Source organism: Manduca sexta, chromosome 26 (genome assembly GCF_014839805.1).
Source record: "Manduca sexta isolate Smith_Timp_Sample1 chromosome 26, JHU_Msex_v1.0, whole genome shotgun sequence".
In the NCBI taxonomy this organism is placed as follows: Eukaryota; Metazoa; Arthropoda; class Insecta; order Lepidoptera; family Sphingidae; genus Manduca; species Manduca sexta.
The window spans coordinates 2,794,248-2,807,012 of record NC_051140.1 but is presented as its reverse complement, the minus strand read 5'-3'; the positions used below and the strand labels follow the sequence as shown (position 1 = coordinate 2,807,012).

Genomic DNA, 12,765 nt, shown 5'->3' with positions numbered 1-12,765 from the left:
CGAAAATAGAACTGAGTTTAAGTATTAACTAAAAAAAAAAAAAAAAAAAAAAAACACAAAAGAAAATGTCTACTTTTACTATCTATCTACCCCACATACATAATGTTATTTATACGATAGTAGGTTATGTTAAAATAAAGCAAAAAAAAAAAACAAAATACAAAACCAAATGAATACAATTATTATTATTATTATTATTACTTACGTACTTACTCCCGCCGCATCACCGTGCCGTCGCGCAGCGCATTTTCCTCTGACGCACTCTGCTGTGATTGGCCGTTGGATGGACGTGAACGTGGCTCACCCGTTGAACGTTCTGCGCGCGAAAGTATTATATTTTTTAATACCAAAAATTTTATCGCGCATTCACATTGCGATTGAGGTATATCGCGGTCGTTACTGCATTCAATTAAATCAACTTCATTTAACAAAAACACAATATGCCACCCAAGACCAGCGGCAAGGCTGCCAAGAAATCTGGCAAGGCGCAGAAGAACATCTCTAAGACTGACAAGAAAAAGAAGAAGCACAAGAGGAAGGAGAGTTACGCAATTTACATTTACAAAGTGCTCAAGCAGGTCCATCCTGACACCGGAATATCCAGCAAGGCGATGTCGATAATGAACTCGTTTGTGAATGACATTTTCGAACGCATCGCTGCGGAAGCATCTCGTCTGGCGCATTACAACAAGCGCTCCACCATCACATCCAGGGAGGTGCAAACATCTGTACGTCTCCTTCTGCCAGGCGAGCTGGCAAAGCACGCAGTCAGTGAGGGTACCAAAGCTGTCACCAAGTACACCAGTTCAAAGTGAGAGCTACTAGCTAGATAGTAATGTAAAATCGGTGGTGTGTGTGTGTATGTACGTAAACGCACGCATGCACGCAACCCGAACATACATACAACTTATGTCATCCAAAAGGCCCTTTTCAGGGCCACAATATATTTCATGAAATCACAGTTCAAACGCTCGCACGCACGCGCACGCACGCACGCACGAAGATTAAGTTAAGTTATTATTATAATTTAATTTGATCCGATGTTGTGTGCGTACGATGTGTGATGTTTTTGTGAGTGTGTGTGTAATGTGTATTGTTGTTTCTTTAAGGCATCTCGTCACAAAAAAATAAATAAAAAAAAAATAATAATATAAATATAATAATTTATAATAAGTAATAAAATAATACAAAATTCATTGTAATAATTCTCAACTGCTCTCAAGTGCTGAATAATAGTAGGTGAACCCTAGAGAGCACGTGGAGTTTTAAAATAAAATTTAATATGTGAGTAATAGGTACATATATACCTGCATGAAATAAATATTAAAATATAGTTGTAATACACTACCTACCTACCATTTTAATAAATTAAATAACACTATTTTGGACCACGTAACATAATATATTATACAAAAATAAATAAACAAATAATATCACCTACACACAAGCATGAATAATAATAATAATTATATATAGAAGATTAAAAATTAAAAGAAGAAAATATAAAATAAAAAATAATAATGCATTGACTACGAATTATGTATGTCCATTCATTATTTTACATAACATTATTATTATTATTATTATTTTATATTATATTAATTAATCTAAATATAAGATCTAAAGAGAGAAAAAAAAAATAAAAAATTATATAGTCTAAAGAAAAGGACGGAAGATGAACGATTACAGGCCACTGCGGCGTTTTGGTATAAAAAGGCGCGCGCGAATGGTATGGTTTTTCACCCCACACAGATTCCGCTCTGAGCACCCGACTCGAGCGGTCCCTTTGGCTTTTACCGAGTACCTGCTCGGTAAAGCCATTGTCCCGTTTCCGAGTACCTGCTCGGAACGACCGCAGCGACCTCGCTGCACGCCACGGACAAAGGAAACAATAGGGCATTGTCCCTGTTGTTACCTGCGTCCTTTGTTTGGGTCCGGCCGCGTCCTTCTCAGGACAGGGTCCAACCCTTTTTTGTCTGTTTCTCGACAAATTTTGCCCCTTCAGGGTTAGCTCGGTGGTAAACCTAACGGTGATAACAAGCCGAGCTAGCGGTGACCCGGCCCGCGCTGCGCCCCCTCAGGGCTAAAGCGAAGCCGGACGGGTGCGGACAAGGAAGCTGTGGAGACACACCACAGTTTCCCCCGCATATCTCCTTCCCAACCCTACCTTTCCTTTCACTCCATCCCGTGTGACGGTTGAGCGTGCGGACCCCTAAAAAGGTCCAATACCGTTTACGTCGCACGGATTGTTAGGAACCCTTTCGCACATTAAGATTGGCAAAGGGATACAAGCTTAGGGCACATCTATTTTTAAGTACATCCCCCCTCGCCTACACCCGGCGGGGAGGGTCACTCACGCACACAACCCCGGGCACACCCACCCGGGGACGTTTGTACGTACTTTTTAGAGTCACGCGTTCGCTCTCTGTGCGATAGCCGCCTGGTTTCTTGTGGGTTCTTTCCCAGGCGGAACGCACCCGGGTCCCGAACCCACTCGCGGCCCTTTCACTATTCTTTTTTAAGTGCCCCTAGGCCCGGATTCGCCCACAATGGCTGAATCTAGGCCTATGGACACTGACGAGCCGGCGGCGGATGTCAACAAGGCTAAACACGCCATGTTGACAACTCTCGCCGAATACATTAGGAGCGACCCTATGTTCTGCTCCCTGGTCCACTCCCCTAGTGGTTGCCAACGCCCCCCGTGCGGTGCCTGACTCGCCGGAGTCACCCGCTTCACCCGCGTCACCCGCGACCTCTACCGACTCATCTGAGTCATCCTCTTCCTCCGACTCGTCGGAGTCGGCCGTGTCCTCGGACGGACCTAGTCCGCCCGGGAGCCCGGCCGGCGCCGTCGATCCCGACCTCGCCATGGATTCCGATCCAGGCGCACCCCAGCTTTCCGCTGTCCCCGTCGCTTGCGCGTCCAAGCGAGCTGTTTCCCCTGACCCCTGCGAATCGCGGTCTGGGGCCGCGTCGTCGGACCTCGACGACGACGGCTTCACGACCGTGAGGAACGGGCGCAGGAAGAAGCAGCGTAGCTCAGACGCTCCTGCCTCCCAAGCGCCTTCTGCGCCGTCCGCGCCTTCCGCGCCTAAGCAAAAACCCGCGGCTTTCCAGCCCGTGCCCGCTAGCTCGACGGATTCGTCGCCACCGACCCAACCTAAGGGGCCTAAAAAGCCACCGAAGGTCAATGTCCAACTTCCCGAAGGGGCCTCCCTTCAGTCCTTTTTTGATGCTCTCACCCGTGGGGGCATTAAAATCCCGCCCAATGCCTGGAACAGTGGCCAAAAACTGCTGTCCCTCCAGCCCGGGTCAATTAGCGACCACCGCGAGTTGACCAAATTTCTAGATAGCAAACGCTATCATTATTACACCTTTGCGCTCCCGGACGAGCGCCGCTATAGGTACGTCATCCGTGGCATACCCCTCCAAATGTCGGCCGCCGAGGTCCAACAAGGCCTCCAGGCCAAGGGCATCGCAGCCCTAGAGGTGCACCGGATGCACCGTAAATCGCGATTGTCACGACGTGGCATACAGTACGAGATGGTCCTCGCCATCTTGGCTACCCCCGCGGACGTAAAAGCTCTTTACGAGCTTCGCGACATCTCGGGCCTTGGCGGCTTCACCGTCGAGACCCCACATAAGACTAGCGAGGTTGCGCAGTGTCACAACTGCCAGAAGTATGGCCACAACTCGCGTGGCTGTCGCCTCCCCGCCAGGTGCGTCAAGTGCCTCGGCGAGCACGGCACGTCTGAGTGCCCGCGTCCGAAAGATAGGTCCCAGTGCACGGAGCCGCCTTCGTGCACCAACTGCCGGCAATCTGGCCATCCGGCCGAATTACCGGGGGTGCCCACGGGCACCCAAATACAAGTCCAATTATAGGACCAATCAGGCCCCTAAGGCCAAGGCCCCTCAGGCCGAAAAATTCGTTTTGGCCCCAGCCCCGACACGTAACCCGTGGTTTCCCGCCACGGTACGTGCCGACTCGCGTCTCCAGGCCCAGGGCGGTGGTTCTCCCGGAGGATCTCCCGCCACCCCGGCCACAACACCAGCAGCGGCGGCCACTGTTCCCGCTCCCGTCCCAACGCCCTCGACCTCCAAGGCTACCTCTTCCAAGGTAGTCAAGTCGAAGGCTCCCGCACCATCCAAACCCCAGGTGGCGGCGACTCCGTCGTCTAGCGGCGCGGCTTCTTCATTCTCTCTGGTTTCCCCAGAGATTATCGAACTCCACGCGCTGATCCACGACTGCTCGTCCAAAATGAAGGCACTGGGTCGCTCTGACTCAGTCCTTTTCGCCCAAATTTATAACGCGCAACAGCGCATATTCCAGCTCACTATGGAATCCATTTTCTCTCCGTAATGGCTTCTCCAAACGGAAATAACCCATCGCGACTCAAGCCTCGCTCCCTCAGAGTGGGCTTTTTCAACCTTAATGGTATACGCGGCCAACGAGCCGAACTCTCTGACTTTGCTCGCGATCATAAATTGGACGTCTTCCTCCTCCAGGAAACGTTCCTCAAACCCTCCCAACGAAGTCCCAAACTTCCTAATTTTAATCTGGTGCGAAAACGATCGCATCCATGGCCCTAAAGGTGGCACTCTCATATATTTTAAAAGGTCCCTGCATTGCATACCTCTCGACCCCCCCGAAAGCGTGAGCAACATTGAGGCTTCAGTGTGCAGGCTTTCTATGACAGGACACCCGCCGATCACTCTGATCTCGGCCTATCTCTCTCCCAGTAAGGAGCTTCACTCCAACGAACTTGTAACCCTACTTAGTATGGGGGAGTCCGTCCTTCTGGCGGGCGACCTTAACGCCAAGAACACTCTCTGGAACTGCAACTCTACCAATGGTAGGGGTGCGGTACTCGAGAGCTGTCTTGACGAGATTGACATGAGCATTCTGGTTCCTTCTGAACCCACGCACTATAGCTTCGTAGACGATAGTTACAGACCAGATATTTTAGATATAGCACTCGTAAGGAACGTATGTCTCAACGTGCGTTCCCTGCGAGTGTTACACGAGTTAGATTCAGACCACAGACCTGTGATCCTAGATCTAGGCCCCCATAACGGTCCCTCAGACACAGGTCCTAACGACAGGGTGAAAGTGTCGACGAATTGGCGGCTCTTGAGCACCAAACTCGCCGATACTTCATCTAATGCTCTCTCTTCTATTCCGCCCAACATCGTGACTCGCGAGGGAAACGACCGGCGCGATTCGCTCCTTCACCAACCATCTACACCACGTCTTGAGCGAAAGCTCCGAGAGGGTGCCCGAGACCGGCAACGGTCAAGGGCATCTTCCCGATGACGTGAGATGGGTGCTGAGGAGGCGAAACGCAGCACTAAAGGCCTGCGTGTCTGACCCCTCCCCGGATCGACGGCGTCTCGCGCGTTACCTCCAACGTGAGGCCAGACGTCGCGTAAAGGACGCCGTCGATTCGAGGTGGGAGCAGCACTTGTCGGAAATCCAACCGACCCACATGGCCTTTTGGAAGCTGGTCCGCTCTTTCAAGAGAAAGGATGTGGCCTCTTTTCCCCCGCTCAATCGTCCGAATCAACGCCCCGCGTTTGACGACGACGAGAAAGCGGAATTATTAGCCTCCACCCTGCAGTCTCAATGCTCGCTCGAAACAATTCCCGTAGACCACGATCATCTTGTTGCGGTAGACACTTTTGTCGAAAGTAGGAACGCGATCCCTTCGCCGCCTATTCCGCGACCATTTCAAACAATCGACCCGGACGTCGACGCGCCCCCGACCCCTCGCGCCGGTGACGATCGAAGAAGTCGTCACTCTGATCAAGGCACTAAATAGGCGAAAAGCCCCCGGGGCTGACGGTATCCCCACTAGGTTACTGAAAATGCTACCGGGGCATCTGGTCAAGATTCTTGCTGACATCCTCAATGCAGCATTCCAGAACTGCTACTTTCCTGAGGCCTGGAAAGAAGCAGTCGTGATAGGGAATTCACAAGCCGGGTAAACCCGCGTCAGAACCGGCCTCTTATAGGCCCATTAGCCTACTTAGCACGATAGGGGAAACTTTATGAGCGGATCGTCCTCGACCGTCTCAAAATAGTAGCTCACTCCCACAATCTGCTCCCTCCAGAGCAGTTTGGTTTTCGAAATAGGCACAGTTGCGTGCATCAGATACTCCGCATCACGGAGCATGTCTATTCCAGATTTAAGTTAGGATTCTATACCGGTGCTCTCTTCTTCGATGTTGAGAAAGCATTCGACAAAGTGTGGCACAACGGCTTGTTGTACAAGCTGTACACTCTCAACGTGCCCACACAGCTCGTGCACATCATACGAGAGTTTTTGTCGAATCGCGGTTTCAAATATCGTGTCGAGGGCACCCTCTCCTCTCGTCATACTATCTCGGCCGGAGTCCCGCAAGGCTCCGCGCTATCACCTTTTCTATTCTCGCTATATACTAGCGATATTCCTAAATACAAAGACGCCCATCTGGCGCTCTTCGCGGACGACACGGCGATCTACGCTTCACGTAGAGAACCGGAACATGTGGTGCGCATTTTGCAGGCCGCCGCCGACCAGCTCGGCGAGTGGTTTCGCAAATGGCGCATCACTGTCAACCCTCCAAAAGCCAAGCTATCCTATTCCATAGGAAGCTTCAGAAAGAAGCGCCTAACGCTTCAGTTAGATTGTCTGGCCAAATCATCCCTTGGACCCATAAGGTCAAATATCTAGGTGTGATCCTTGATCAGAGGTTGACCTTCGCCCCACACGTAAATGCGGTACGCGCGCGAGCTGCATTCGCGATGGGCCAGCTCCACTGGCTCTTAAACAGAAAAAGTAAGATGTCTATCCGCAACAAGATTAGGATCTTTACTACGTGCGTTAGACCGATCATGACGTACGCGTCCCCCGTATTCGCGCATATACCGCCTGCTCGACTTCAGCGTCTGCAGGTGTTACAAAACAAATTCCTCAGACGTGCACTCGATGCCCCGTGGTACGTTCGCAATCGCAACCTCCACGTGGACACCGATATGCCGACCATCAGGCACTTTATGCACATGGCCAGCAGACGCTATTTCGATAAGGCGGTCAATCACCCGAATCCGTTAATCCGACTAAATTCTAAATACACTCCATTTGACCGCGCCAAATGGAGAAGACCGCGTTCAGTTCTGTCAGATCCAGAGGACGATATAACTCTGGCAATACGTAGAAAGCACGAGCTGCTTAAAAAGCTCAAACACTCTACACGACCGCTGCTCCGTCCTCGCCGTCGAGGACCTCGCCGCGTCCCCCGTCCTCCCGACCCTTCTGATAATTCCGGCCCGGACGCCGATGTAACCATGTTAGATTGTTAGGTCGTTCTTTCGCACCTCTCGCGTTTCCATAAACGTTGATGTCCCCAAAACATCTTCTCTCAGTGGCCGTCCTGAGCCGAGGTCGTGACCCTTTAGAGGGTCGCCCTCAGCATGGTCACTTAAGGGCTCGCAGTGCCTAAAGCACGCACCCGCAAGACCGGTGTGTTTGTATAAGCCGGCCCTTGCCAGGCTAACAAACGTAAGACAGTACCAAAAAAAAAAAAAAAAAAAAAAAAAAAAGGTATGGTTTTACATTCTTAATCAAACCTCTGCGCGTGACGGTCGATCGCTTTGTGAGTTCGTTCGTTCGTTCGTTCGTTGTTTATTTATTTGTTTGTTTGGTTGGTTGGTTGATCAACACAATGGCGCGTACTAAGCAAACAGCTAGAAAATCAACCGGTGGCAAAGCGCCACGTAAGCAGCTGGCGACCAAGGCCGCCAGGAAGAGTGCTCCCGCAACAGGCGGAGTGAAGAAACCTCACCGTTACAGGCCCGGCACTGTCGCTCTCCGTGAGATCCGTCGTTACCAGAAAAGTACGGAACTTCTGATTCGCAAATTACCGTTCCAGCGTTTGGTTCGTGAGATAGCGCAAGATTTCAAAACCGATCTGCGTTTCCAAAGTTCCGCCGTCATGGCGCTGCAGGAGGCCAGCGAAGCTTACCTGGTCGGTCTTTTCGAAGACACGAACCTTTGCGCCATTCACGCCAAGCGTGTTACCATCATGCCAAAGGATATACAGTTGGCGCGCAGAATCAGAGGGGGAGAGAGCTTAAACGCCGCCGTTCGCTCTTGCAACCAACGTCGTCGTCGTCATCGTTGTAGAATAATAATAATAATAATAACAATAAATATTATTCAACACGACGGGTGTTTAAAATAATGTGCGCGCGTGCATCGCAGCTCGCTCCTCGCATATTATTAGAAACACATAATATCGCGAAAACATTTATATTATTATATTTACAAATGAAGGCGAAATTGACGCACGCGTGATTCGCGCATCATGACTTTTAATCATTAAAAGGCCCTTTTCAGGGCCGCATATATTTCAAAATATAATTACAATTTGTTTCTTACATCGTCTACGAAACGAGACTCGGCAAGTAAACGACAGACTAAGTATATATTACCTTTATGGCATATTATATTCATAATAATATTACCGTACTCAACACTAAACACATAGATTTGTGTATATTGTTAATAAAATATTAATAATATTAACGCAACAAATTTAGGTTAGTTACCTTCTTAACTTTATAAAGAAAATAACATAATTACTGGTAATAATTATAATATCGATGAATCGATGAATTTTTTATATTTATAAAAATATATTTATTTATTTATTTTTTTTTTTTTTTTTTTTAAAGAGAAGAAATTGAAGAGACTGCAAATTGCATCAACTCGGTAGCGGTAGGGGTTTTAGGATAACTTGCGGTGTCATTATTATATTGCCATCGTTTTCGCTGTCTCCGTGGGTTATTATAGCACCGTCGCGTTCCGCCTATCACAGCCGCGTGAGTAAGTTAGTATACCCCCCCCCCCCCCCAACCATTCTCCTCGCGCGCTTCCTCCCCTCCCCAACCCGCGCCGTCGTTTTCGTCGTACGTGGCAGTATAAAAACGGGCGCATGGAGTTCGAACGGAACATATTTCGTGCGGACTGTCTGCCGAACGGATCTAACACAACGTAACATAATCGAATCAAACTAAACCAAAACAACAACAATGACCGGTCGCGGCAAGGGAGGCAAAGGTCTTGGAAAGGAGGAGCGAAACGTCACAGGAAAGTTCTTCGTGACAACATCCAGGGTATCACGAAGCCTGCCATTCGCCGTTTGGCACGCAGAGGTGGAGTGAAGCGTATCTCCGGTTTGATATACGAAGAAACTCGCGGTGTGCTTAAAGTGTTCCTCGAGAACGTAATTCGTGACGCCGTCACGTACACAGAGCACGCCAAAAGGAAAACTGTCACCGCTATGGACGTCGTGTACGCTCTGAAACGACAGGGACGCACGCTCTACGGTTTCGGCGGTTAAGTCTCTCATGATGAATGCGTAAATCGTCCGTCCGTCCGTCAGCCCGTTCGTTTCGTTCGTTCGATCGTACGTCGTCAGTCACTTGAGCGTGAGCGAATCTCGCATTGTACGCGAAAATTGAACATGCGAATACCTATTGTAAGATCATAATCAATAAATACAACGACACAAATATTATATAATGCGTACAATGTGAAGGCCGCGCACAAAAAATAAAATAAAAACAACAACGACGACAACAACGGCGGCGGCGGCGGCGGCGACGACGACGACGACGACGACGACGACGACGACGACGAGGAGAACTAGGACGACGTTCTGCGCGCCATGTGACGACTGTAACACACCGAACTGACAAAAGGCCCTTTTCAGGGCCGCAAATTGTTCATTATAATTACATAATATAATCATATTATGTGTGTACCTAAGTTTCTAATCGATAAAATAATGAATTCTACTTCTTGTATTACTTCAAATATTAATACGTAGGTTGGTAATTTTAATGATAATTATTGATCATGTACTTCCAGCCGACTTGACGATATGTGTATATTCTTCGTGTGTGAGACACCCCCCCCCCCCCTCTCCCCGAACGCTACGAGAAGGAAATGCATGACTTATGATACTTATGTTTCGCGTTGTATGTCGAAATTGAGCGAAAACAGAGTGAATAATAAAAAAATAAATAAACCTAAAACTAACAATTGAATAAAGACATTATTCATTATCACGCAAGTTATAATAGTAACTGATTTAGTTAGTTCTATTTTAAATAATATAAATAGATAGGTAAGCGATACGATAACTTCTACTATTTGTTCTTAATAATAATGACTGACTGACTTACTGACTCGACTAGTTCGCTTTATTATTATTAAGTAACCAAGTACCTATGTACCCAGGGGTAGGTACGCACCTACAGTGTGCACTGTACACTTAGTTAATGTACTCGTATGTGTATTTATTGTACGTATTGAACTAAACATAATAATATTGCGTTAGGTATATTATATATTATTACATTATAATATTATATAAAAAATTGTAAATTATTAACGATACTCTGATCTGAATGTGTACTTATTTATGTATGTATGTATGATGTATGTGCGTTCGTGAGTGTTAGTGGTTCTCTAAAATTTATACTTAACGCACAGACACACAGACAGGCACAGACAGGCAGACAAATTATTTAAACATTCAATAATTCCGTCCATCATTGCTAAACAACGTAGGCCACCCCGATAGCCAGCCAGCCAGCCAGAGAGACAGCAAGCCGACCGACGCCACTAACTAATTAAATTATATTATATTATTATTATTCAATTATCAAAATCACACACACATTTTTTTTTTTTCTTTTTTGCTTCCACGCACTTCGCCTCGCGCCCGACTGCCCGACTGATGCTGCGCTCGCTGCTGATGCTGCTGCTGCTGCTCGTGGTGCCGCTGACGTGTGTGTGCGCGTTTGTGTGTGTTTTACCACCCTCTCATTTGTGTGTCGTTTTAATGTTAGGAAATGTTGATGAGCAATTATTATTGTTTCAATTATATAACGTTATACATTTAGCCATTTATTTGAATAACAATCAGCACTCCATTGTTTCGTATTTTAGAGATATATAACTTTTAAACATGACTACACGTGAACACGTTACCGAGTGGCGAAAATAAACAACTTTACTCAGATAACGGACGATCATATCGTGTATATATGTTTTGAGATAAATAAATCAGTTCATGGGGAATGAGGGCGCATAAACGTTTAATTGATGAATATATGAAAACAATGTTAAAATTCAATTTAAACAGACTGATGTTAGTGAAAAGTTCCAACTGTTCGTACGTGAAATCGTCTCGCGCCGCAAAGGCTCTCCTTACGGTATAGCCGCGTGTCAGCTAATGAAAATTTCTACCAACCTAGTGGCGACATCTGACGTCGTGTGAACTCTTTTTGTATTGTATTTAAAAACAATTGCAGCATTTTAATATAATAATAATACTACTTACTACTACATACTTGTACTACTACTATTAATATTATTGTAAAAATAATAATAATATTATTACTACTATAATAATTATTATTATTATTATCATCGTTGTGGTGGAGTGTATGTTGCGCGCGTATTGTTGTGCATAATTTGAGAAAAACAACCAAAAAAGAAAAAAATATGGCAGACACAGCTGTTGCAACCGAAGCCCCAGCACCGGCAACCCCGGCAAAGAAACCTACCGCGAAGGCGGCCGCTGCAGGCGCTGCCGCAAAGAAGCCCAAAGCTAAACCTACACATCCGAAGACATCAGAAATGGTGAACAATGCTATAAAAGAGCTGAAGGAACGAAGCGGATCATCGTTGCAGGCAATCAAGAAATACATCGCCGTCCAGTACAAAGTGGACGCTGAAAAATTGGCACCTTTCATTAGAAGATATTTGAAGAGCGCCGTCGAATCGGGCACACTTATACAAACAAAAGGCAAGGGCGCTTCTGGATCTTTCAAACTTGAATCAAAATCTGCAGCGTCGAAAAATCAAAAATCAGCCGGCGGTGTCGGCGGCGGCAGCGGTGGCAGCGGTGGCAGCGGCGCAGGCGGTGGACCTGGAAGAAAAGCCGGATCGAAGGGCAACACTGCGAGCGGCGCTGCCGCGTCGGCCGGTGGTAAATCTAAGAAGGCGACAGCGGCGGCAGCAGGCAGCAGATCTAAAAAAGCCGCGGCCGCTGCTGCCGCTGCAGGTGGTGGGGCGAACGCGTCGTCATCGTCCGCAACGTCGCCGGCTAAATCGAAATCTTCATCTTCCTCGGCCGCCGCCGCCGCCGCGACGAGAGACAAGAAAGCCGCAGCTGCCAAAAGAAGCCGGCGACCGCAGCGAAGAAAAGCTGCAGCACAGGGTAAGGCCAAAAGCGCAGCCGCACCGAAGGCCAAGAAATCCGCCAAACCGCCAACCAAGAAACCTAAAGCTCCTAAGCCCAAGAAGGCGGCCGCCTCAGCCTCTGCAGGCAAGGCCTCCAAGCCGGCCGCCAAGAAAGCTTCAGCCGCCAAAAAGTGAACGCGATATGCTCACAATGCACCTGCGTAAATTGCCATTGCCGTTGTCGTCGTCGCGTTCAAGTCACATTAATAACAACATCATCAACATCAACAAGTACAAATATGATTATTATTATTGTGACGGAACGCGAGGAGGCGCGCGCGTGTGCGATCCATGACGCACAAACATATACACATACAACAGCCCTTTTCAGGGCTAACAAATATTTCAAATCCAATCTACGCACTTATTTATTATTATATAATATAATAAGTGTGAATTTTAACATTAAGTTTCTTAAGTTCGACAAGATGACGAAGTCTTTACATGCATACATACATACACATAC

The 12,765-nt window shown here is 47.6% G+C and overlaps 3 protein-coding genes and 1 pseudogene across 3 annotated transcripts; all 4 read left to right on the top strand.

The window, feature by feature from the left end:
- Positions 1–35: 35 nt before the first annotated feature.
- On the top strand, positions 36–942 carry LOC119190664 (histone H2B-like). Its single transcript, XM_037442995.1, has one exon. The coding sequence runs from the start codon at positions 441–443 to the stop codon at positions 813–815; it is 375 nt and encodes a 124-aa protein (XP_037298892.1). The 5' UTR covers positions 36–440; the 3' UTR covers positions 816–942.
- A 568-nt stretch (positions 943–1,510) lies between these two features.
- On the top strand, positions 1,511–8,289 carry LOC119190660 (histone H3-like). The gene is made up of 2 exons (XM_037442992.1): positions 1,511–1,729; positions 7,584–8,289. The coding sequence occupies exon 2, from the start codon at positions 7,705–7,707 to the stop codon at positions 8,221–8,223; it is 519 nt and encodes a 172-aa protein (XP_037298889.1). The 5' UTR covers positions 1,511–1,729; positions 7,584–7,704; the 3' UTR covers positions 8,224–8,289.
- Positions 8,290–8,994: 705 nt separating this feature from the next.
- On the top strand, positions 8,995–9,765 carry LOC119190666 (annotated as a pseudogene).
- Positions 9,766–11,468: 1,703 nt separating this feature from the next.
- LOC119190665 (histone H1A-like) lies at positions 11,469–12,745 on the top strand. The gene has a single exon (XM_037442996.1). It carries the CDS (start codon positions 11,559–11,561, stop codon positions 12,432–12,434), a length of 876 nt encoding a protein of 291 aa, XP_037298893.1. The 5' UTR covers positions 11,469–11,558; the 3' UTR covers positions 12,435–12,745.
- The last annotated feature ends 20 nt before the right edge of the window (positions 12,746–12,765 follow it).

Coding starts and splice junctions, on each gene's coding strand:
- LOC119190665 (XM_037442996.1), top strand. CDS start 11,559: ATGGCAGACACAGCTGTTGCAACCGAAGCCCCAGCACCGGCAACCCCG.
- LOC119190660 (XM_037442992.1), top strand. CDS start 7,705: ATGGCGCGTACTAAGCAAACAGCTAGAAAATCAACCGGTGGCAAAGCG.
- LOC119190664 (XM_037442995.1), top strand. CDS start 441: ATGCCACCCAAGACCAGCGGCAAGGCTGCCAAGAAATCTGGCAAGGCG.